Below are 26,469 nucleotides of genomic sequence, written 5' to 3' on the forward strand. Positions count from 1 at the left end.
CACATAGTCCTCCATACAGAATAATGGGCCCCACATAGCCCTCCATACAGAATAATGGGCCCCACATAGTCCTCCATACAGAATAATGGGCCCCACATAGCCCTCCATACAGAATAATGGCCCCACATAGCCCTCCATACAGAATAATGGCCCCCACATAGCCCTCCATACAGAATAATGAGCCCCACATAGCCCTCCATACAGAATAATGGACCCCACATAGCCCTCCATACAGAATAATGGCCCCACATAGCTCTCCATACAGAATAATGGGCCCCACATAGCCCTCCATACAGAATAATGGGCCCCACATAGCCCTCCATACAGAATAATGGCCCCACATAGCCCTCCATACAGAATAATGGGCCCCACATAGCCCTCCATACAGAATAATGGGCCCCACATAGCCCTCCATACAGAATAATGGCCCCACATAGCCCTCCATACAGAATAATGGGCCCCACATAACCCTCCATACAGAATAATGGGCCCCACATAGCCCTCCATACAGAATAATGGGCCCCACATAGCCCTCCATACAGAATAATGGGCCCCACATAGCTCTCCATACAGAATAATGGGCCCCACATAGTCCTCCATACAGAATAATGGGCCCCACATAGCCCTCCATACAGAATAATGGACCCCACATAACCCTCCATACAGAATAATGGGCTCCACATAGCCCTCCATACAGAATGGGCCCCACATAGCCCTCCATACAGAATAATGGCCCCACATAGTCCTCCATACAGAATAATGGCCCCACATAGCCCTCCATACAGAATAATGGGCCCCACATAGCTCTCCATACAGAATAATGGCCCCACATAGTCCTCCATACAGAATAATGGGCCCCACATAGCCCTCCATACAGAATAATGGACCCCACATAACCCTCCATACAGAATAATGGGCCCCACATAGCCCTCCATACAGAATAATGGGCCCCACATAGCCCTCCGTACAGAATAATGGCCCCACATAGCCCTCCATACAGAATAATGGGCCCCACATAGCTCTCCATACAGAATAATGGCCCCACATAGCCCTCCATACAGAATAATGGGCCCCACATAGCCCTCCATACAGAATAATGGACCCCACATAACCCTCCATACAGAATAATGGGCCCCACATAGCCCTCTATACAGAATAATGGCCCCACATAGTCCTCCATACAGAATAATGGGCCCACATAGCCCTCCATACAGAATAATGGGCCCCACATAGCCCTCCATACAGAATAATGGCCCCACATAGCCCTCCATACAGAATAATGGCCCCACATAGCCCTCCATACAGAATGGGCCCCACATAGGCCTCCATACAGAATAATGGCCCCACATAGCCCTCCATACAGAATAATGGCCCCACATAGCCCTCCATACAGAATGGGCCCCACATAGTCCTCCATACAGAATAATGGACCCACATAGCTCTCCATACAGAATAATGGCACCACATAGCCCTCCATACAGAATAATGTGCCCCACATAGCCCTCCATACAGAATAATGGACCCCACATAGTTCTCCATACAGAATGGGCCCCACATAGTCCTCCATACAGAATAATGGACCCACATAGCCCTCCATACATAATAATGGCCCCACATAGCCCTCCATACAGAATAATGGGCCCCACATAGCCCCCCATACAGAATAATGGGCCCCACATAGCCCCCCATACAGAATAATGGGCCCCATATAACAGAAAAGGAGTAAAAAGTGAACACAATTTTGTATGAACACCAAAATGGTACCAATAAAACAGATGCAAAAAAAAAAAAGACCTCACACAGTTCCATGGATGGAAAAATAGAAAAGTTCTAAAAATAGTGACACAAACCACATTTAATATTTTATTTTTTATAAGCTTCTGAATTTTTTTACAACCAGTAAAACAAAGAAAATATTTGTCATTGCCATAATTATACCGAAATGAAGAATCCTGGTGCCAGGTCATTTTTGTTGCAGATTGAACACCATAAAAATAATTTCCCTTTGCTATACTTGGAATTATTTCTACATCGTACGGTAAAATGAAAGCGGTTTTCCCAAACTACAACTCATCCCACAAAAATAAAAAAACAAGCCCCAGTACAGCAATGTAGATGGAGAAATAGAAATGTCTATGGCTCTTGGGGGGATTGGTGGGAGAGGTAGTAAAAATTAAATAAAATAATGAAAAAAAAATAAATAAACATATATGTATATGTATGTGTGTATGTGTATGTATGTGTGTGTGTGTATATAATATATATCCATTGTTAAGGAATTAAATAGCTGTGGTATACAGTGCTGTCCACTCCCATTGACTGCAAAAGAACTATACTACACCGTGCCACCAAACAGTGCTGATCACCATATAGTGACCAAATAGCAGCTTCATATATAAAGTAACTAGTGATGAGTGGGCACTACCATGCTCGGTGCTCATTGGATGCTCAGATGAGCGTGACTTGTTTACCAAGTATAATGGAAGTCAATGGTGAACTCAATCATGTTTTCCTAAGATTTTTCTAATTGAACCAGTCCAATTGGCCCCGGGCATGTGGGGCCCATTATTCTGTATGGAGGGCTATGTGGGGCCATTATTCTGTATAGAGGGCTATGTGGGGCCCATTATTCTGTATGGAGGGCTATGTGGGGCCCATTATTCTGTATGGAGGGATATGTGGTGCCCATTATTCTGTATGGAGGGCTATGTGGGGGCCATTATTCTGTATGGAGGGATATGTGGGGCCCATTATTCTGTATGGAGGGATATGTGGGGGCCATTATTCTGTATGGAGGGCTATGTGGGGGCCATTATTCTGTATGGAGGGCTATGTGGGGCCCATTATTCTGTATGGAGGGATATGTGGGGGCCATTATTCTGTATGGAGGGCTATGTGGGGCCATTATTCTGTATGGAGGGCTATGTGGGCCCCATTATTCTGTATGGAGGGCTATGTGGGCCCCATTCTGTATGGAGGGCTATGTGGGGCCCATTATTCTGTATGGAGGGCTATGTGGGGCCCATTATTCTGTATGGAGGGCTATGTGGGGCCCATTATTTTGTATGGAGGGCTATGTGGGGCCCATTATTCTGTATGGAGGGCTATGTGGGGCCCATTATTCTGTATGGAGGGCTATGTGGGGCCCATTATTCTGTATGGAGGGCTATGTGGGGCCCATTATTCTGTATGGAGGGCTATGTGGGGCCCATTATTCTGTATGGAGGGCTATGTGGGGCCCATTATTCTGTATGGAGGGCTATGTGGGGCCCATTATTCTGTATGGAGGGCTATGTGGGGCCCATTATTCTGTATGGAGGGCTATGTGGGGCCCATTATTCTGTATGGAGGGCTATGTGGGGCCCATTATTCTGTATGGAGGGCTATGTGGGGCCCATTATTCTGTATGGAGAGCTATGTGGGGCCCATTATTCTGTATGGAGGGCTATGTGGGGCCCATTATTCTGTATGGAGGGCTATGTGGGGCCCATTATTCTGTATGGAGGGCTATGTGGGGCCCATTATTCTGTATGGAGGGCTATGTGGGGCCCATTATTCTGTATGGAGGGCTATGTGGGGCCCATTATTCTGTATGGAGGGGATATGTGGGGCCCATTATTCTGTATGGAGGGGATATGTGGGGCCCATTATTCTGTATGGAGGGGATATGTGGGGCCCATTATTCTGTATGGAGGGCTATGTGGGGCCCATTATTCTGTATGGAGGGCTATGTGGGGCCCATTATTCTGTATGGAGGGCTATGTGGGGCCCATTATTCTGTATGGAGGGGATATGTGGGGCCCATTATTCTGTATGGAGGGCTATGTGGGGCCATTATTCTGTATAGAGGGCTATGTGGGGCCCATTATTCTGTATGGAGGGCTATGTGGGGCCCATTATTCTGTATGGAGGGATATGTGGTGCCCATTATTCTGTATGGAGGGCTATGTGGGGGCCATTATTCTGTATGGAGGGATATGTGGGGCCCATTATTCTGTATGGAGGGATATGTGGGGGCCATTATTCTGTATGGAGGGCTATGTGGGGCCCATTATTCTGTATGGAGGGATATGTGGGGGCCATTATTCTGTATGGAGGGCTATGTGGGGCCATTATTCTGTATGGAGGGCTATGTGGGCCCCATTATTCTGTATGGAGGGCTATGTGGGCCCCATTCTGTATGGAGGGCTATGTGGGGCCCATTATTCTGTATGGAGGGCTATGTGGGGCCCATTATTCTGTATGGAGGGCTATGTGGGGCCCATTATTTTGTATGGAGGGCTATGTGGGGCCCATTATTCTGTATGGAGGGCTATGTGGGGCCCATTATTCTGTATGGAGGGCTATGTGGGGCCCATTATTCTGTATGGAGGGCTATGTGGGGCCCATTATTCTGTATGGAGGGCTATGTGGGGCCCATTATTCTGTATGGAGGGCTATGTGGGGCCCATTATTCTGTATGGAGGGCATATGTGGGGCCCATTATTCTGTATGGAGGGCTATGTGGGGCCCATTATTCTGTATGGAGGGGCTATGTGGGGCCCATTATTCTGTATGGAGGGCTATGTGGGGCCCATTATTCTGTATGGAGGGCTATGTGGGGCCCATTATTCTGTATGGAGGGCTATGTGGGGCCCATTATTCTGTATGGAGGGGATATGTGGGGCCCATTATTCTGTATGGAGGGCTATGTGGGGCCCATTATTCTGTATGGAGGGGATATGTGGGGCCCATTATTCTGTATGGAGGGCTATGTGGGGCCCATTATTCTGTATGGAGGGGATATGTGGGGCCCATTATTCTGTATGGAGGGCTATGTGGGCCCCATTTTTCTGAAAGCTCAGCTCATAACCCCTTTAAAGCCTGCCCTGATCATTGGCCATCTGCAGCCTATGGGCATACCACCATTTTTGGGTTAGTTGACCTTTATTTTGTGTGTTCTTGCGATTTCCTCCTCCAGGAACTTCATTTGAGGTGTCTCGGCCTCACGGTGTCTTGTGTGTACAGCATCTTTATTCTCCAGCTCTTTTCGGGACTTTCTCTTATGTGGATGATATATTAACCATTCATTTGTAATTTGCCATTAAGTTCAGAAGCTCGATACACATGACGTTCTCACTAATGTTCTGGTATTGCTCTTGTAAGATACTGCACTATTTATTTATGGAGAAACAAAATCTAGTGAAATGTTGTCCTCTTATTTCGGGGAATCGCCCGCTCATGGCCGCCTTCTTCTGTTTGCTTTTCTCGTACTCGGAGTCCGCGCTGTCTCTTCAGTGCAGAGCGTCTGTCTCCAGATCAGGATTAATGGGTGAGATTCATCAGAATTGGCGCAGGGGAAAAGAAAAGCAGGTGCCTGTGGCAACCAATCAGGTTAGGTTAAGCAATGATAGCTGGATGCTGATTGGTTATTATGGGCAAGTGCAAATTCTGATGACAAATGCCGCTCTGAAGCCTCTTTGCTCATTGGATTGATGGGAGTCCTAATAGCTAAACCCCTGCAATCATTGTGGGATCATAAAGCCTAACCATATGTCATTATTACCTATGGTGGAAAAGCCCCTACAGATTTACCACTGCTACACCGTGACCCCCACATAGTTACTGCCATAATACCAGAAACCCCCTACAGATGTACAACCATAGCACCAGAGACCCCCTACAGATGTACTGCTACCACACAAGAGACCCCTATAGATATACAGCCATAATGCCAGAGACCCCCTACAGATGTACTGCCGCAACACCAGAGATCCCCTACAGAGGTACTGCCGCAACACTAGGGCCCCGACAGATGTACTGATGCTACACCAAAGACCCCCTACAGATGTACAGCCATAGCACCAGAGACCCCCTACAGATGTACAGCCATAGCACCAGAGACCCCCTACAGATGTACAAACATAGCACCAGAGACCCCCTACAGATGTACAGCCATAGCACCAGAGACCCCCTAAAGATGTACAGCCATAGCACCAGAGACCCCCTACAGATGTACAGCCATAGCACAAGAGACCCCCTACAGATGTACATAGCACCAGAGACCCCCTACAGATGTACAGCCATAGCACCAGAGACCCCCTACAGATGTACAGCCATAGCACCAGAGACCCCCTACAGATGTACAGCCATAGCACCAGAGACCCCCTACAGATGTACAGCCATAGCACCAGAGACCCCCTACAGATGTACTGCTACCACACCAGAGACCCCTAGAGATATACAGCCATAATACCAGAGACCCCATACAGAAGTACTGCCGCAACACTAGGGCCCCGACAGATGTACAGCCATAGCAATAGAGACCCCCTACAGATGTACAGCCATAGCAATAGAGACCCCCTACAGATGTACTGCCGCAACACCTCGCCCCCTATAGATGATATAATGTATATTCACACATGCATAAAAACTACATAGCTATACAGTGCTATATATCCTATATATCCCTGGGAAACATACACTTTTTTTTGTGGCTCCAAAAAACACAGAATTTATCGTTTTTTCCATTGTCAAATTGGCTTTTGTTTTTTTCTTTTTTTTCCTAGTGCTGGCTGTTCCTGGCAATATTTATAGATGGTGCTCCGATTCCTTGGATTTCTTAGTATTTTGTATTTCCTGCACGTTGCCCGGGAATATCCCCGTAGGAGGACAGGTCTGACTGTATATTTACTCACTGGGTGGCCGCCATCGAGCACCAACTGATAAGAGACGGCCGCTTCCAAATATCCATCGCAACGTAAAGGTCACCACGGCTGTGCTCCATGGGGCAAGCCCCGGGCTGCCACAGAATTGTAGCCATCAGAACCACCTTTACAATATAGATTTTGGAATTCTAGGTGCTCCTTGCCCACCACAGACCCAACAACCAGAATCCCTGCAGACACAGTAGGTCCGCTGCTACTAATGTTAATACAAACCCGAAAGGCCATAACCACTGATCAATGATGTGAAAAGAAAACCGGCTTAACCTGTCCTTCCTAAAATTTCCATTTCAAAGATGGGAAACAACTCCTACTGGAAGGGCTGGATAAGAAAATCTTTCCGGTTATGAAACCAAAGAGACCAGTAAGTCCCATACTAAATGTAAAACCAAAGCTTTTTTGGTGAGAAAACAGCGGATCTGAGGTTTCTTCGAATTGTGTAGCCCCTTGGACATCAAAGCAAGGTCTTATATTATGTACTGTGCACAGTGTCTGTTATAGAGAAATTGTAAAATTCATAAGAAATCTCTCTGGTCTCTAGAGAGGACATATCTACCCCCACACTGAATATATGGGATTAAGTATAGCTAGGTGGAAAGAAACTAATTATAACTGAGGTTGAATGAGAGCTTATAATGTAATCTCTGGCTCCATGTTCAGCTTGGACCCCCTGGTGTGGACAGGTAATTACAGCAGAAGAATGCTTGGGAAAAGCCAGCAAGTCTGAGATTCGTTTACGCAGAGGAGGAGAACTACCTTCCCAACTAAATACGCTTTCTCTCATCAATGCATCAGTCTTAAGGCACCGTCACACACAACGAGATCGCTAACGAGATCGTTGCTGAGTCACAGTTTCTGTGACGTAGCAACGATCTCGCCAGCGATCTCGTTATGTGTGACACCTACCAGCGATCAGGCCCCTGCTGTGAGATCTCTAGTCGTTGCCAAATGGTCCAGACCATTTTCTTCAAAGGCGATGTCCTGCTGGGCAGGATGCATCACTGTGTTTGACGGCTACCAACGACCTCCTAACAGGGTCCCACCGCCACCGAGATCGTTATACAGGTCGCTCATCGTTGCTGCGTCATTGGTAAGATCTGACTGTGTGACATTACCAGTGACCTCCCAGCGACTTACCAGTGATCCTTTATCAGGTCGTATCGTTGTCGGGATCGCTGGTAAGTCGTTGTGTGTGACTGGGCCTTTAGACACTTGGGCACTAGTAGTCATTGCTGAATATTAGGGTTTGTATTGATCTGATATTTGTGGGAGGTACATTTTCAGCATCACAATCACAAGAGGAAGAACAAGCATATTTTTCCTATTTATGAGGCCTCCCAATGAGCTCCAAATTAATATTGGGCAGATGTATGACAATACATAGATCGTATCATATTTCCTATTTATGGAAAGGTAAAATCATGATAGGAAATATTTTGTTGTGCAAAATCTGATTCCCACCTGGGGAACAGCACCTGGCAAATCCATACAAATTCCACTTGAATACATTGCATATGTATGCAGCTGGGCATGTTCCATTGAATGCAGCTGCTGGCTGTATTACACAGCCTACATCGGAATCTTAACTGCTGGTATAGGAGCCAACTCTGATCATTTTTGTTTATTTCCTTTGATGCCTTTCTGAATTGTGATACTGGCATGTAAAGAGGTTTGCATATTTTTTCTTGCCGCACGTGTAACTGTCTGAAGTTATTAAATCTTACTGAAATTGTAAAAAAAAAAGGCAGAATAGCTAAAAAAAAGATTTAAGAATTGCAGGGATCGTCAAATTATACAAATAAAACTACAGCTCATACCGATAAAAAAAAAATATAGTCCAAATCAAAAGTGAAGTAGAGCGCACTGCACTCTGTTGCCTAATGGCCGGTCCTGTTTGTACCTACCACGTGCCTTTTTATATTACTGGTGTCATTATTTATTGGAGGGTCCTAACTTCAAGTTCCCAAGCCTGGTGCAGCTGCTACCTCTACACCCCCTGTAATTCAACTTGGGGGGCACCAGGGCCATGGAGGTATCACAAACTATTCCTTCACTACAGATTTCGAAATATTGAAAACTGTTGGTAAATGTAAGGCTGATGTTCCACCAATGTTTGTGCCCATAGATCTTTAGGATCTTCTCATGATGATTTAAGAGAAGTGTCCTGTACCTCTTACTGGAACATATCTAATATGCTAAACTTGCCCCTTGATTTTACAAAATTTGCTCACATAGGGAATGGGCTAAAATATAGAATTAACCATTACTTGGCCGTTATGTTCCCGACACTCCATCATGTCTGGTGGAACCCAGTGGTCTCGGAGTTGTTTATGTCCCATCTATCAGTAACTTAGTGATGACGGATGGGACGTCATCATTGGAAGGGTCAGCAGGGTCTGCCTAAGTAACTTTATTTATTTCCTAATGAATTTTTATATTTTATTTTCTTTTCTCAAATCAAAAACGTTTTGTCAACTGTATCTTTATTGTGAGAACCAATTTGGCTGCCATTTTCAGAGTGGTTGTATCTTAGCTTTCCTTGAGTCCGCAACAGCATTAGTCCTGTACCATTCCCATCTTTAAAAAAAATTATGATGGATTAGGATGGGGTCCCATCAAAGAAAGGTATCCTTGCCACAGATGATGGGCTCACATGAATTGGCCATTTTATGAGCTAAGTACCTTCATTTTTCTAAGCATATTCCATTTGGCATTAATGCCGTTTACATTTCATATATTTTGTTTGCATATATCTTGGTGCTTAGCGTGCTGCTATAAGTGCTTTTTTGTTTTTGTTTAGCGTGCTGCTGTATTCTTATGTTTAGCATGCTGCTGTTTTCTTTTGTTTAGTATGCTGCGGTATTCTTTTTTTTTCTGTTTAGCATGCTGCTGTATTATTTTGTTTAGCATGCTGCTGTATTCTTTTGTTTCTGTTTAGCATGCTGCTGTATTCTTTTGTTTAGCATGCTGCTTTATTCTTTTGTTTCTGTTTAGCATGCTGCTGTATTTTGTTTAGCATGCTGCTTTATTCTTTTGTTTCTGTTTAGCATGCTGCTTTATTCTTTTGTTTCTGTTTAGCATGCTGCTGTATTCTTTTGTTTAGCATGCTGCTTTATTCTTTTGTTTCTGTTTAGCATGCTGCTGTATTTTGTTTAGCATGCTGCTTTATTCTTTTGTTTCTGTTTAGCATGCTGCTTTATTCTTTTGTTTCTGTTTAGCATGCTGCTGTATTCTTTTGTTTAGCATGCTGCTTTATTCTTTTGTTTCTGTTTAGCATGCTGCTGTATTTTGTTTAGCATGCTGCTTTATTCTTTTGTTTCTGTTTAGCATGCTGCTGTATTCTATTGTTTCTGTTTAGCATGCTGCTTTATTCTTTTGTTTCTGTTTAGCATGCTGCTGTATTGTTTCTGTTTAGCATGCTGCTGAATTCTATTGTTTCTGTTTAGCATGCTGCTGTATTCTTTTGTTTAGCATGCTGCTGTATTCTATTGTTTCTGTTTAGCATGTTGCTGTATTCTATTGTTTCTGTTTAGCATGCTGCTGTATTCTTTTGTTTAGCATTCTGCTGTATTCTTTTGTTTGTTTAGCATGTTGCTTTATTCTTTTGTTTCTGTTTAGCATGCTGCTGTATTCTATTGTTTCTGTTTAGCATGCTGCTGTATTCTTTTGTTTAGCATGCTGCTGAATTCTATTGTTTCTGTTTAGCATGCTGCTGTATTCTTTTGTTTCTGTTTAGCATGCTGCTGTATTCTATTGTTTCTGTTTAGCATGCTGCTGTATTCTATTGTTTCTGTTTAGCATGCTGCTGTATTCTATTGTTTGTGGTTAGCATGCTGCTGTATTCTATTGTTTCTGTTTAGCATGCTGCTGTATTCTATTGTTTCTGTTTAGCATGCTGCTGTATTCTATTGTTTCTGTTTAGCATGCTGCTGTATTCTTTTGTTTCTGTTTAGCATGCTGCTGTATTCTATTGTTTCTGTTTAGCATGCTGCTGTATTCTATTGTTTCTGTTTAGCGTGCTGCTGTATTCTTTTGTTTAGCATGCTGCTGTATTCTATTGTTTCTGTTTAGCATGCTGCTGTATTCTATTGTTTGTGGTTAGCATGCTGCTGTATTCTATTGTTTGTGTTTAGCATGCTGCTGTATTCTATTGTTTCTGTTTAGCATGCTGCTGTATTCTATTGTTTGTGTTTAGCATGCTGCTGTATTCTATTGTTTCTGTTTAGCATGCTGCTGTATTCTATTGTTTCTGTTTAGCATGCTGCTGTATTCTATTGTTTCTGTTTAGCATGCTGCTGTATTCTATTGTTTCTGTTTAGCATGCTGCTGTATTCTATTGTTTCTGTTTAGCGTGCTGCTGTATTCTTTTGTTTAGCATGCTGCTGTATTCTATTGTTTCTGTTTAGCATGCTGCTGTATTCTATTGTTTGTGTTTAGCATGCTGCTGTATTCTATTGTTTCTGTTTAGCATGCTGCTGTATTCTATTGTTTGTGTTTAGCATGCTGCTGTATTCTATTGTTTCTGTTTAGCATGCTGCTGTATTCTATTGTTTCTGTTTAGCATGCTGCTGTATTCTATTGTTTCTGTTTAGCATGCTGCTGTATTCTATTGTTTCTGTTTAGCATGCTGCTGTATTCTTTTGTTTAGCATGCTGCTGAATTCTATTGTTTCTGTTTAGCATGCTGCTGTATTCTTTTGTTTCTGTTTAGCATGCTGCTGTATTCTATTGTTTCTGTTTAGCATGCTGCTGTATTCTATTGTTTCTGTTTAGCATGCTGCTGTATTCTATTGTTTGTGGTTAGCATGCTGCTGTATTCTATTGTTTCTGTTTAGCATGCTGCTGTATTCTATTGTTTCTGTTTAGCATGCTGCTGTATTCTATTGTTTCTGTTTAGCATGCTGCTGTATTCTTTTGTTTCTGTTTAGCATGCTGCTGTATTCTATTGTTTCTGTTTAGCATGCTGCTGTATTCTATTGTTTCTGTTTAGCGTGCTGCTGTATTCTTTTGTTTAGCATGCTGCTGTATTCTATTGTTTCTGTTTAGCATGCTGCTGTATTCTATTGTTTGTGTTTAGCATGCTGCTGTATTCTATTGTTTCTGTTTAGCATGCTGCTGTATTCTATTGTTTGTGTTTAGCATGCTGCTGTATTCTATTGTTTCTGTTTAGCATGCTGCTGTATTCTATTGTTTCTGTTTAGCATGCTGCTGTATTCTATTGTTTCTGTTTAGCATGCTGCTGTATTCTATTGTTTCTGTTTAGCATGCTGCTGTATTCTTTTGTTTCTGTTTAGCATGCTGCTGTATTCTATTGTTTCTGTTTAGCATGCTGCTGTATTCTATTGTTTCTGTTTAGCATGCTGCTGTATTCTTTTGTTTCTGTTTAGCATGCTGCTGTATTCTTTTGTTTCGGTTTAGCGTGTTGCTGTATTCTTTTGTTTCTGTTTCCAATAGTTATTGTAGTTGACACCTGTTCACACTTGCCATGTTCCAGTTGGAGATGCAGTTTTTTGGGGTTTTTACCATTCCTATCTTTCTAGGTAACTTTCCTAAGCAATCGATGTCGTAGAGGTTTATGAGCATGTGAATAGCTGCCATGAATGTCAATGGCAGGAGAAATTCATGACCGGTCACAAATTTCCCCGGTGACCACAGCAGCTTGTTGATGGTTTCCAATTAGCATGGGTGTGAAAACAAACCAGAAATCCTCAATAAAGCTCACAAAGATCTATGGTATAGATGCTCGGTTGTACATTTACGGGCTATGAAATCTGTTTGTTGGGATTGCAGTGATGGAAGTGGTTAATCTTCGGCTAGGAGCGGTCATGGCGGTATACAGCTGTAATTACTTTTTGCTGGTAGAACATATTTTCCCTCGGAGCATTAATATTTCCTCGAGTGTCCTCGCAGCACATGCATTAGTAACCTGTGGTCAATAATTCAACGCTTGTTTCCTTTCCCGGGGAGACCAGGCCTTCAACCCTCGTTTCCTCTTCAGAAGATGATCCATCCCTCGTGTACCGGTTGAGATTCTACAATTTTTTTTTTTTTATTATATTGTCTTTATAATCTCCTTGCTGTTCTCATCATTGTCTTGGTCGTATGATGGACACACACGTGTCAGAGGGTGACGGGTGGAGGGAGAGTGGATATGGGCAGAAGGCACCTCGAAGGAAGGAAGAGGAAGGGAAGGTAGAGGTGGGATTGGGCTGGAGGTGCAGCTGTCAGTAACTAATATCCTCCACCATAATTGCCAGGACGAGAACTATGGGTGATGTGAAGGCCACCATAACACTCCACAGCAGGGGAGAATATATCAGAGGGTGGAGGGAGGGTGGACACAGGCAGAGGGCACCTCGAAGGAAGAGGAAGGGAAGGTAGAGGTGGGATTGGGCTGGAGGTGCAGCTGTCAGAAACAAATATCATCCACCATGATAATTGCCAGGACGAGAACTATGGGTGATGTGAAGGCCACCATAACACCCCACAGCAGGGGAGAATATATCAGAGGGTGGAGGGAGGGCGGACACAGGCAGAGGGCACCTTGAAGGAAGAAGGGAAGGTAGAGGTGGGATTGGGCTGGAGGTGCAGCTGTCAGAAACGAGCTGGAAATATCTTCCTCCACTATGATAATTGCCAGGACAAGGAGTGTGGGTGAAGACCATCAGAACATATCTGAGGCTGTCGGCCATATTTTTGTGAGGTCCAGGAAGGATAGATTGCGAGAGGTAAAGAGGCCGTAAATGACTGACGTAGGGTTTATTACAGATGGAACGGGCGTTCCATGATGGAGCAGGGGTCAGCATTGGAGTGGGGGTCATCGGTAGAGCCCGGAAGGGAGTCAAGCGGCTCCATTGGTTGTGAGGATATCTAGTAGCTGCAGGGTGATAGAAATGAGAAATAACAGAAGGTAAGGGCTGAGAACCAGGATTGGGATACTGGGAGGAGGTGGTGGGGACGGAGAGGGGACGGCTGGTTGTGTTTTTAAAAGGAGGGATCTGTGGTTTTTAAGCAGATCAGGTAAAGGGGGTAAGAGGGAAGGAGAGATAAATATTTGTTTGGGTGTCAGGATTTAGGGATAGGGAAGGAGAGAGAGGATTGGTGGAGCAATAACTGTAAGACTGTATACTAGCATGGGAAAAAGGAAGGTGTCGATTAGTAATGGGGAGCTCATCTTGCCTTCTACTCAGTTCTGCAATATTTCTATTATGCACTTAAAGGACACCGTAACACACAGTCCACAGTCCGAACAGTGCAAATGTGACGCCCTGGCAGCACCAGGTAGTCACAGATAGGCCCCCGCAGAACACCATCCCTCACAGGGTTACACACAGCCGACCTGAAACCCTAGTCACCCCCCTCAGGGCAAGACAGGCACACCAGTGGGTGGGACCAAGCGGTTAGGGAACGCCCACCTAGGGGTCTAAACAGCCCAGGGCGGGAAACACAGTAGTTCAAGTTGGAGTTCAAGCCTGACAGTTGAAGTCTGTAGTTCAAATTGACAGGAGTGGAGGCTGGGGCCTAGGTGTAGCTCCAGCGGAAGAGAAGCTCAATTTGTCCGGTGCCAGGGTTGGAGCCCTGGTACCTTGACTAGGTGGCAGACGGTGGTCTCCGTTGGCAGGTGACTGGAAGACTGCAGCCGGAGATCCAAGGTGGACCGGGACAGGGTTGTAGCCCGCCGGTACCGACACCGGAGAACCGACCCAGAAACCGTGCACAGAGGGGGTACTTGGACCCTGAAGCCAGGACCGGAACCAACGGCCTTGCTAATTAACCAATTGATAGCAGGATTATAGGTCCTGTCCCAACCAAAGTCCCAAAAGCAGACCACCACCCACAGAGAGGGATAGGGCAGCCACCAAGGCCCAGAAGATCCCACGGGTCGGCGTCAGCGGGCACGGCTCCTCAGGTACATACAAGGTTGGGAGCAGACTCCCGTGTTTCACACCGGGAAGTCCACCACCACACAAAAACAGTGCAGAGGGAAAGACTGCGACCACCAGCCCGGGTGGGGGACCAGAATACAACCGGCCGCGGCAGCCGGCCACCAGCACCTTGGTTTACCAAAAGACTCGTGTGATTCATTCAACTATGAGTAACCAAACATCCCTTAGTTCGTCTGGACGTGCCGGCCCCTGCCATTACCATCCCCTGCACAGAGACACTGGGCCCCGGGGCAACCATCCCTACCCACGGAGGGGTTAACATCCAGCTGCCATTACATCTCCCCGGGTGCCCCACAAGTATAATATGTAGTGGAGTATAATACAGGAGGTAACTCAGGATCAATACAGGATCAGTAATGTAATGTATGTACACAGTGACTGCACCAGCAGAATAGTGAGTGCAGCTCTGGAGTATAATACAGGAGGTAACTCAGGATCAATACAGGATCAGTAATGTAATGTATGTACACAGTAACTGCACCAGCAGAATAGTGATTGCAGCTCTGGAGTATAATACAGGATGTAACTCAGGATCAGTAATGTAATGTATGTACACAGTGACTGCACCAGCAGAATAGTGAGTGCAGCTCTGGAGTATAATACAGGAGGTAACTCAGGATCAATACAGGATCAGTAATGTAATGTATGTACACAGTGACTGCACCAGCAGAATAGTGAGTGCAGCTCTGGAGTATAATACAGGAGGTAACTCAGGATCAATACAGGATCAGTAATGTAATGTATGTACACAGTAACTGCACCAGCAGAATAGTGATTGCAGCTCTGGAGTATAATACAGGATGTAACTCAGGATCAGTAATGTAATGTATGTACACAGTGACTGCACCAGCAGAATAGAGAGTGCAGCTCTGGAGTATAATACAGGAGGTAACTCGGGATCAGTACAGGGTCAGTAATGTAATGTATGTACACAGTGACTGCACCAGCAGAATAGAGAGTGCAGCTCTGGAGTATAATACAGGATGTAACTCAGGATCAGTACAGGATCAGTAATGTAATGTATGTACACAGTGACTGCACCAGCAGAATAGAGAGTGCAGCTCTGGAGTATAATACAGGATGTAACTCAGGATCAGTACAGGATCAGTAATGTAATGTATGTACACAGTGACTGCACCAGCAGAATAGTGAGTGCAGCTCTGGAGTGTAATACAGGAGGTAACTCAGGATCAGTACAGGATCAGTAATGTAATGTATGTACACAGTGACTGCACCAGCAGAATAGTGAGTGCAGCTCTGGAGTATAATACACTAATCGTATGCAGTGACTCATCGTTTTATGTAGATTACATTTATATATAAACTGTAATATTCTGTTAAGTGGCCGGTTCCTTTGACGTTTCACAAGCAGTTAATACCCGTCGTCCTCCGTTTCAGTCCTCGGGCTCCGTTACATTAATACGCCTCCTAATTTACTAACAGCAGCGTGTTTTTTGTTTTTTTTCTCCTCTCAGATAATGGCCATGTGTCCAGCCGGGCTGCATGCATTAACATTTTCCATCTTAAGACAGGCTCAAGTGGAGCGAGCATGTAGCCTGAGTGTTGAATGGAATTACTGGCTGTGGAAACTATGTAGACAGGTCCTGATAAAGGAACTGCTATGCAAACCTCAGCTGTTTTTCCATCCTGCAAAGCAGAAACAAAAAAAAAAAAAAAGTGAATTAGCATAGGGAAAGTGAGTAATGCTGCCGTCACCTTCCCAGCGAGTTGTGCCGGGTGCTTCTTCTTCCCAGTTACTTGGAGTCAGGAATTTGCTGCCCCATACAGAGGAGCCGGTGTGTGGAGTGTGGCTGGGAGGAGTTGGAGTGGAGGCTCTGGTGTGTGGAGTGTGGCTGGGAGGAGTTGGAGTGGAGGCTCTGCTGCTTTAAGTGTCCTGCTTTGGTCTCAAACCTCAGAGTCCTCTCCGCTCTGCCCTCAGCGAACACTCAAGATGCATTTCAGAAACTTTAACTACAGTTTTGCCTCCTTGGTGGCCTGCGTGTCCGAGAACGACATCTTCTATCAGAGCGATGTCCGGGTAAGGGGAACTATTATTAATTTTATTTATATATTTTTTTTTTTACTTTTATTTTTTTGTATTGTAATAATTGCATTTTTGCATCGTTAGATGTAGCAGTGCTGACTCGTTCATTGATCTTTTGTACCTTTTTAAACTCCCTAAACCTCAAAGTATCAAGTAGCCTTACAATACTGACAAACTTTCCTATAGCCAGGAGGTGACCTGACTGCTCCTTAACTCTTTTATTCATTTGGTCCCAATTTTAGTAAAGGTTTTTGCGATTCCTTGCTCTAACCTTTCTTGCCAAGGATGCACCCCTTTCCGACTGCTTCTTTTTGGCCTAATGGGCCTTTTGTTACATCGCCGACCTCGCTGCTCTATTGAAACTGATTCATTAGAATTAATCATTTTTTTACTCCGATTATATATTTGCAGTAAGTCTTTTAATTCAACAAAACAGGACATTTCACGCTGGATTACCAGATCTTCATCTGGATATGGTGGTGTCTGACGGTGCCCCTTGTGGGTACTTGCAGCAAAGATGTCACCATTCTTAGGTTATCTTCCTGGAAGATCGTTTTTAGTTTTTTTTAGGGTTTTTTTTTTTTTTTTTTTTTTGATCATTCCAAATTTATTAAGTGCAGCTAAATTTGATAAAAAGCAATTTTTTGATTTAACAGTAGGGCAGCTGCAAATGGGTTATGGGACTCTCAGGACAAAGACCGGACCAAGGACCAAGTAGTATATTTTTCTATATTTTTTATTAATTTATTCATTTATATAGCGCCATTAATTCTACAGCCCCTTACAGAACAGATGTATTCATCCCTGTCCCCATCAGTGCTCACAGTCTACATTCCCTATCAGTATATCTTTGGAGTACACGCTACTATGCAGCTAAAGGTGACAAGTGCCAACAATGAATGGCATCACCAAGGAGAAAGCAAACCATAAATTCATCATTGCTGTCCCCATCGGGGCTCACAATCTACATTCCCTATCAGGATATCTTTGGCGTGTTTGGTACTATGTAGCAAAAGGTGACGAATGCCAGCAATGAATGGCATCACCAAGGATAAAGCAATCCAAAAAATCATCATTGCTGTCCCCATCAGGATGTCTTCAGAGTGTTCGCTACTATGCAGCTAAAGGTGATAAATGCCTCAATGAATGGCTTCACCAAGGAGAAAGCAATCCATAATTTCAGCATTGCTGTCCCCATCAGTGCTTATAAGCTACATTCCCTATCAGAATGTCTTTGGAGTATTTGCTACTATGCAGCTAAAGGTGACGAATGCCAGCAATGAATGGCATCACAAAGGAGAAACCAAACCATAACAAAAAATGAAAATGTCAGGTCCGAGAACAGTCATTAAAAGGGTGGTCACATGAGGGTGAGCATGTCCATATTCCCAATTCTGACATATAGTCCTCATATATGTCTATATACCAACCCTCATCATATCGCTCATTAGAAGAAAGATCTACGGTGACTCCCCAGGACTTACTGTAACTAAGCGTTATTTGTGGCGCTCTCTTTTTGATCAAAGAACCTTGGGGTGGTGGCACTGCCCTAATGGCCTGTCCATAGTATTTTGTTTTTTGTTTTCTGCTAGTGTTAGGAAAAATAAATCTGCATGGGGTCCTATTTTAGATTAAGGGGGTTGTCTACCGAGACACTGTTTATAGTAACCCTTGAGATTTGTCTGATGTTACACAAGCCGAGGTGTAAACCGGAATTTTTAGATTTTTGTAAGCTCTTCGTCCTCTGAACAATTGCCTTTCTATGCGTCTGCCATAAAGCGAGCCAGGTACATGTACAAAGGAATGCAAAATATGTGACGACTGACTGCCCCCTACTGGTGGATGCATAGAAGTGCACGATATTCAGGACATGCACGTGGGGCTGTGGCTTGTCCAGTTATTCCTGGCAGTGTTTTCAAGCAGATGTAGAGATCTTGTGTGTAATATGTAGACAGTATTGGGTAACCGGTCGTAATTCACTGCTTGTGTGGACCCCCCAGTTCATTGGGGGTCACAATATGCTAAATCCATGACTCTGCTGAAATGTACATTGTGAGGATTTTTTTTGGAGCAGATCCAGTCCACAAACCACCTGAAAAATCACTTAAACATGCTTGAAAGACTCTTTCGATTTATTTCCTTCAAAAACCTAATTTGCTGTTAATATTAGAAGTTTGGGGAACATTTTTATTCATTTTTTTTTTCTAAGGAAGTTTTTGAAAAATTTTGTTTTGGTGCGAAAAAAGTGACGTAATATCTCTAAGTCCGGATTCACACATCAGTACTCAGACAGCGACGGCCGAACTGGCCACGGGTCTCCTGACCCCAACTTCACTGTCTCTATGCAGCATGCCCATGACTCTGGAGTTCAGAGCGGGAGACAGCGGATCCATAAATCAGGGACCACAACATGTTCTCATTAGTGATGAGTGAGCAGTTACGAGTACTGAGCACCCGAGCATGGTAGTGCCCACTCATCACTAGTTACCAGTACTGAGCACCCGAGCATGGTAGTGCCCACTCATCACTAGTTACCAGTACTGAGCATCCAAGCATGGTAGTGCCCGCTCATCACTAGTTACAAGTACTGAGCATCCAAGCATGGTAGTGCTCGCTCATCACTAGTTACGAGTACTGAGCATCCAAGCATGGTAGTGCCCGCTCATCACTAGTTACCAGTACTGAGCATCCAAGCATGGTAGTGCCCGCTCATCACTAGTTACAAGTACTGAGCACCTGAGCATGGTAGTGCCCGCGCATCACTAGGTACGAGTACAGAGCACCCGAGCATGGTAGTGCCCACGCATCACTAGTTACAAGTACTGAGCACCTGAGCATGGTAGTGCCCGCGCATCACTAGGTACGAGTACAGAGCACCCGAGCATGGTAGTGCGCGCTCATCACTAGTTACGAGTACAGAGCACCCGAGCATGGTAGTGCTCGCTCATCACTAGTTACGAGTACTGAGCACCCGAACATGGTAGTGCTCGCTCATCACTAGTTACGAGTACTGAGCACTCGAGCATGGTAGTGCCCGCTCATCACTAGGTATGAGTACTGAGCACCCGAGCATGGTAGTGCCCACTCATCACTAGTTACGAGTACAGAGCACCCGAGCATGGTAGTGCCCGCTCATCACTAGTTACAAGTACTGAGCACCTGAGCATGGTAGTGCCCGCTCATCACTAGTTACGAGTACTGAGCACCTGAGCATGGTAGTGCCCGCTCATCACTAGTTACGAGTACTGAGCACCTGAGCATGGTAGTGCCCGCTCATCACTAGTTACGAGTATCGAGCACCTGAGCATGGTAGTGCTCACTCATCACTAGTTACCAGTACTGAGCACCCGAGCATGGTAGTGCCCGCTCATCACTAGTTACCAGTACTGAGCACCTGAGCATGGTAGTGCCCGCTCATCACTAGTTACTAGTACTGAGCACCTGAGCATGGTAGTGCCCGCTCATCACTAGTTACTAGTACTGAGCACCTGAGCATGGTAGTGCCCACTCATCACTAGTTACTAGTACTGAGCACCCGAGCATGGTAGTGCCCGCTCATCACTAGTTACGAGTACTGAGCACCTGAGCATGGTAGTGCCCGCTCATCACTAGGTACGAGTACTGAGCACCTGAGCATGGTAGTGCCCGCTCATCACTAGTTACGAGTACTGAGCACCTGAGCATGGTAGTGCCCGCTCATCACTAGTTACGAGTACTGAGCACCTGAGCATGGTAGTGCCCGCTCATCACTAGTTACGAGTACAGAGCACCCGAGCATGGTAGTGCCCGCTCATCACTAGTTACGAGTACTGAGCACCCGAGCATGGTAGTGCCCGCTCATCACTAGTTACCAGTACTGAGCACCTGAGCATGGTAGTGCTCACTCATCACTAGTTACGAGTACTGAGCACCCGAGCATGGTAGTGCCCGCTCATCACTAGTTACGAGTACTGAGCACCCGAGCATGGTAGTGCCCACTCATCACTAGTTACAAGTACTGAGCACCCGAGCATGGTAGTGCTCGCTCATCACTAGTTACGAGTACTGAGCACCTGAGCATGGTAGTGCTCGCTCATCACTAGTTACGAGTACAGAGCACCTGAGCATGGTAGTGCCCACTCATCACTAGTTACCAGTACTAAGCACCCGAGCATGGTAGTGCCCGCTCATCACTAGTTACGAGTACTGAGCACCTGAGCATGGTAGTGCCCGCTCATCACTAGTTACGAGTACTGAGCACCTGAGCATGGTAGTGCCCGCTCATCACTAGTTACGAGTACTGAGCACCTGAGCATGGTAGTGCCCGCTCATCACTAGTTACGAGTATCGAGCGCCCGAGCATGGTAGTGCCCGCTCATCACTAGTTACTAGTACTGAGCACCCGAGCATGGTAGTGCCCGCTCATCACTAGTTACGAGTACTGAGCACCTGAGCATGGTAGTGCCCGCTCATCACTAGGTACGAGTACTGAGCACCTGAGCATGGTAGTGCCCGCTCATCACTAGTTACGAGTACTGAGCACCCGAGCATGGTAGTGCCCACTCATCACTAGTTACAAGTACTGAGCACCCGAGCATGGTAGTGCTCGCTCATCACTAGTTACGAGTACTGAGCACCTGAGCATGGTAGTGCTCGCTCATCACTAGTTACGAGTACAGAGCACCTGAGCATGGTAGTGCCCACTCATCACTAGTTACGAGTACTGAGCACCTGAGCATGGTAGTGCCCACTCATCACTAGTTACGAGTACTGAGCACCTGAGCATGGTAGTGCCTGGTCATCACTAGTTACGAGTACTGAGCACCTGAGCATGGTAGTGCTCGCTCATCACTAGTTACGAGTACTGAGCACCTGAGCATGGTAGTGCCCGCTCATCACTAGTTACGAGTACTGAGCACCTGAGCATGGTAGTGCCCGCTCATCACTAGTTACGAGTACTGAGCACCTGAGCATGGTAGTGGAGGATTATAGCAATATACAGGACTAGATCCACAGTGGAAGTATCATAGATAGCTGGACCAATAGCTTTGTAACAATAACATAAGCCAATAGAAGGATTAAACCTAAAACATAACTTTTAATATTCAATGTATAAAATTGAACAATCGTTCAAGTCATAAGTTAAAACCAGGATTCACAATCGTACCTGTAATGGGACGATTAACCAGATCCCAAATATCCACAATTAGGATCAAAGATAAACGAACTGCCGCAGCTGACTTCAATCTTACATAATTAAGTGTCAAGAAACAAATACACTTACTTCAGCTGTAAAAAATACATAAGAGGTTTCGCCAAAGATCCTAAATAGAGAACCTATCTTAACATGTATAATAGGCAGATTAGTTATATTGAGAAACAAAGCTGAGTTTCTCTCTCTCAATAAGGAATGGTCTTACCAAATCCCAAGATGTTAGGCAGGCATTAGTATCAAGTTACCGGCTCCAAAAACAGGGGGGCTGTCTCCCAGCACTTCAAATCCCATTTGGCCAGATAACCTCAGTCAGGCAATTTCAGTGGTTCCCACTCCCAACGTTTCACAATGGATCATCAGGGGAGTCCAAGTGGGATATCAGCTGTGGGCGTCATTAAGTCTTGCTTTAACATGACCCTCCACAGATGCCCGGTTCACGCATCCAGGTGTATGTCCAACCTAGTTCAAGATTGCCGCCAATCCTAATTGTGGATATTTGGGATCTGGTTAATCGTCCCATTACAGGTACGATTGTGAATCCTGGTTTTAACTTATGACTTGAACGATTGTTCAATTTTATACATTGAATATTAAAAGTTATGTTTTAGGTTTAATCCTTCTATTGGCTTATGTTATTGTTACAAAGCTATTGGTCCAGCTATCTATGAGCATGGTAGTGCCCGCTCATCACTAGTTACGAGTATCGAGCGCCCGAGCATAGTAGAGCCCGCTCATCACTAGTTACGAGTATCGAGCGCCCGAGCATAGTAGTGCCTGCTAGGGTGACTCTTGATGAAAGACTAGGTCATGCATACTTAACAGATGCCTTTAAGTGGCATCCATCTTTGATTTCAGGGTGCTTCTGATTGGAATAACACAGGTCTTTTTAGTCTCCCTCTGGAGATTTAGGGCCTATAGATCCATATACATTTCTAATACTGTGAATAGGGCCTCATGTTTGCTTTATTTTTCTGTGAATTTCTTCACACGGGTAATCATTGCCACATCTTAGTCCCATATTAACCAATCAGAGAGTGACTTTCATTTTACCAGAGCTGTTGAGGAAATAAAAGCTCAGTTCTGATTGGTTGCCATGGGCAGCAAAGACCATTTTGACAAGAGGCCTAAAAAGTCTTAATTTTCTTATTTCGTCACTGACTAACATAAAAGCCGATGTCCAACCGAACACTCAGCACTTTAGAGTTAATGGGGCTTTAGACGTCAGCCATTAGCTAGGCAAAATGAAAGCGGCCATATTGTGAAGCTGGCGCTGTGTTGCTCGATGGCCGGTGTCTTGCTCGAGGGCCGGTGTCTTGCTCGATGGCCGGTGTCTTGCTCGAGGGCCGGTGTCTTGCTCGATGGCCGGTGTCTTGCTCGATGGCCAGTGTCTTGCTCGATGGCCGGTGTCTTGCTCGATGGCCGGTGTCTTGCTCGATGGCCGGTGTCTTGCTCGATGGCCGGTGTCTTGCTCGATGGCCGGTGTCTTGCTCGATGGCCAGTGTCTTGCTCGATGGCCGGTGTCTTGCTCGAGGGCCGGTGTCTTGCTCGAGAGCCGGTGTCTTGCTCGATGGCCGGTGTCTTGCTCGAGGGCCGGTGTCTTGCTCGAGGGCCGGTGTCTTGCTCGAGGGCCGGTGTCTTGCTCGAGGGCCGGTGTCTTGCTCGAGGGCCGGTGTCTTGCTCGAGGGCCGGTGTCTTGCTCGAGGGCCGGTGTCTTGCTCGAGGGCCGGTGTCTTGCTCGAGGGCCGGTGTCTTGCTCGAGGGCCGGTGTCTTGCTCGAGGGCCGGTGTCTTGCTCGAGGGCCGGTGTCTTGCTCGAGGGCCGGTGTCTTGCTCGAGGGCCGGTGTCTTGCGAGGAGCAGAACGATCAGTTACAAGGAGCTTCATAAAATAAAATTAGGAGGACACATTTGGATGCATTTTCCCCTCTTTAGTGGAGAGATTCTTTCCGCGGGGGGCGACGGCTGCTCTTTTCAGTCGGACGGTGACAGCTGCAGCAGTGGAAAATGTATTAATTTATTGTACAGGAGATTTGTCATCACCTCTTTGTCAATAGCCGTCATTTCAGCTCCTAATCAGGGTTTTGTTTTTTCTTACACCCGGCGCGGTGGCTGGCATTGATTTGTCACACCACACACCGTGCTGAGCGCGCTCTGTTCCTCCCGGGCAGAGGGGCACTTGTGACTCGCAAGAAATTGCCGCTAAGGTGCCAAGTGAGGCTCTGCTGCACGGAAAAAGCTCCGCACACGGCAGATCATACATGACGCAGAAAGAAAGGAGAGAAAATCATTGTTGGAGAGGAGCAGAGGCATTTCCGCTTAGTACATCATTCCCCATTAGCAAAACACAAAGTGGGCAAAAGGCTAGATAAATACCGTAGATACATATAGACACGCAGACCTACACACACACACACACACACACACACACATACACACACACACACACACACACACACACACACACACACACACACACACACACACACACACCTACCTCTCTGGACACCTGCTGTTCTCCATCTACACCTTCAGCCTGGGACACCTCATAGAGGCCCGCGGCTCTTAGTATAACCTTTATGCTGATGCTGCGCAGATCTACCTCTCTAGACCTGGCATCACCTCCTTACTAACCAGAATCCCACAATGTCCACTATTTCATCTTTTTTTTTCCTTGCTAAATTTCTAAAATTGAACATGGACAAAACAGAATTCATCATCTCTCCCCCATTCAACCCAATGCCACCCCCCACCCCCACCCCCCAGACCTATCCATCAGAGTCAATGGCTGCTCATTCTCCCAGTCAAGCATGCGTACTGCCTGGGGGTAAGCCTTGACTCTGCCCTCTCCTTCAAGCCACAAATCCAAGCCTTTCCTCCTCGAGTGCAAAAATATTTCCCAGATCAGTACATTAGTTAAGAAGGAATCTGCAAAAACACTAGTGCATGCCCTCATCCTCTCCCACCTGGACTACTGCAACCTCCAGCTCTGTGGTCTCCTTTCTAACACTCTTGCACCCCTACAATCTATCCTAAACTCTGCTGCCCATCTAATTCGCTTTTCTCTCTGCCAGTCCCTTCACTGGCTTTCCATGGCTCAAAGACTTTAATGCAAAACCCTAACCATGACATACAAAGCCATCCACAACCTGCTTCCTCCATACATCTGTGACCCAGTCTCCTGGACAGTAGTTACCTGGACACAACCTCCAATCTTCACAAGATCTTCTCTACTTCCATCATATGTCATTTTCCCACAATCGCATACAAGATTTCTCCTGTGCCTCCTCCATACTCTGGAATGCTCTGCCACAACATATGACTCTCGCCTCTTGTGGAAACCTTCAGAGGGAACCTGAAGACCCACCTCTTCCAACCAGCCTACAACCTGCCATAACCGTCAGTCCACCATAGCATCTCACGACCATCTCCACCCTCACCTCCTGTATCTTCAGCCATCCCCCTCACCCCTCTATACCACTGCCCGACCAGCTCTACCCTCACCTACTGTACTCACCCATCCCCCTCATTTGGCGACTACATATAGCAGTGGCCTTTCTTGTCACTAGTTACGCAGAATGCCAAGCAAGCAACACCCTATTAGTCTAGGATCCGCAAATGTTTTTTATCTCGCAGCTTTCTGTGCATTTGTCACCCATTCTATTGAGAAGCCCTCACTCCCGTATAAAAACTGCTAAATTTTCCATTGGTAACTTTACAGCCGCACCGTGAAAAAAAATAAAATAATGGAACTACTTATCCCCTTTTTGACATGTGGAATTGATCAATTGAATGAATGGAGGCTGAAAATCTGCATTTTACCCTTTTTTTTTTTATCCGTTTTAAAATAAGTGTCCAAAATGAATTAGGGCGTTCAATTGTTATAATCCAGTTCTGGACAGACATAAACAAGCCTGTGCACCTAGTAGAGGCAGCATATTGTACAGCAGATGGAAGTTTACAGCCAATGTGAAAAGATTGTCTATATATATATATAATATATATATATATATATATATATATATATATATATATAATATTTATATATATATATATATTTATATATTATATATAAATTTTTGACATTTGCAAAGTTCATTCATTCCTTTCTTTAGAGGCAATAGAACAAAGTAAGGAGAAGAGAAAGATTGCAAAAGTATCGGCTCTTTAGGTGTATTCTCTCCTGGTGATCTGAATTCTTTGTATCTCGTGTTGTGGGGATAATAACGTGTAGTGCTCACATCTGTTATTTTCTCTTTCAGACCAAGTTTGAGTCTCTGTTCCGAGCGTACGACAAAGACGCCACCTTTCAGTACTTTAAGAGTTTCAAGAGGGTTAGGATCAACTTCAGTAACCCGTTATCAGCGGCGGAGGCCAGAATCCAGCTCCACAAGACCGAATTTCTGGGGAAGGAGATCAAGCTGTACTTCGCACAGGTCTGTATAAGCCGCTATAACCAAATCCCCTGCGGAAGACATAGAATTAAAATGCTGTATGTCTGCCACCAGAGGGCGCTCACTGCATACAGTGTGATCATTGAATGTATAAATATCTGCTGCCCCCACCAGAGGGCGCTCACTGCATACA

At 45.3% G+C, this 26,469-nt stretch overlaps 1 protein-coding gene across 2 annotated transcripts in view; it reads left to right on the forward strand.

Moving 5' to 3' along the window:
* RCAN1 (regulator of calcineurin 1) overlaps positions 1 to 26,469 on the forward strand; it is a 112,628-nt gene that overhangs the window by 73,395 nt on the left and 12,764 nt on the right. Inside the window, exons 1-2 of one of the 2 annotated variants that reach the window (XM_075334998.1) lie at positions 16,525 to 16,687; positions 26,145 to 26,318. In XM_075334998.1, coding sequence (XP_075191113.1) covers positions 16,601 to 16,687; positions 26,145 to 26,318 — 261 coding nt within the window. In that variant the 5' untranslated portion in view covers positions 16,525 to 16,600. Of the gene's footprint in view, positions 1 to 16,524; positions 16,688 to 26,144; positions 26,319 to 26,469 lie in introns of those variants that run through there. The other variant, XM_075334997.1, reaches the window with a different exon arrangement.

This window comes from Anomaloglossus baeobatrachus, chromosome 2 (assembly GCF_048569485.1).
Source record: "Anomaloglossus baeobatrachus isolate aAnoBae1 chromosome 2, aAnoBae1.hap1, whole genome shotgun sequence".
NCBI lineage: Eukaryota > Metazoa > Chordata > Amphibia > Anura > Aromobatidae > Anomaloglossus > Anomaloglossus baeobatrachus.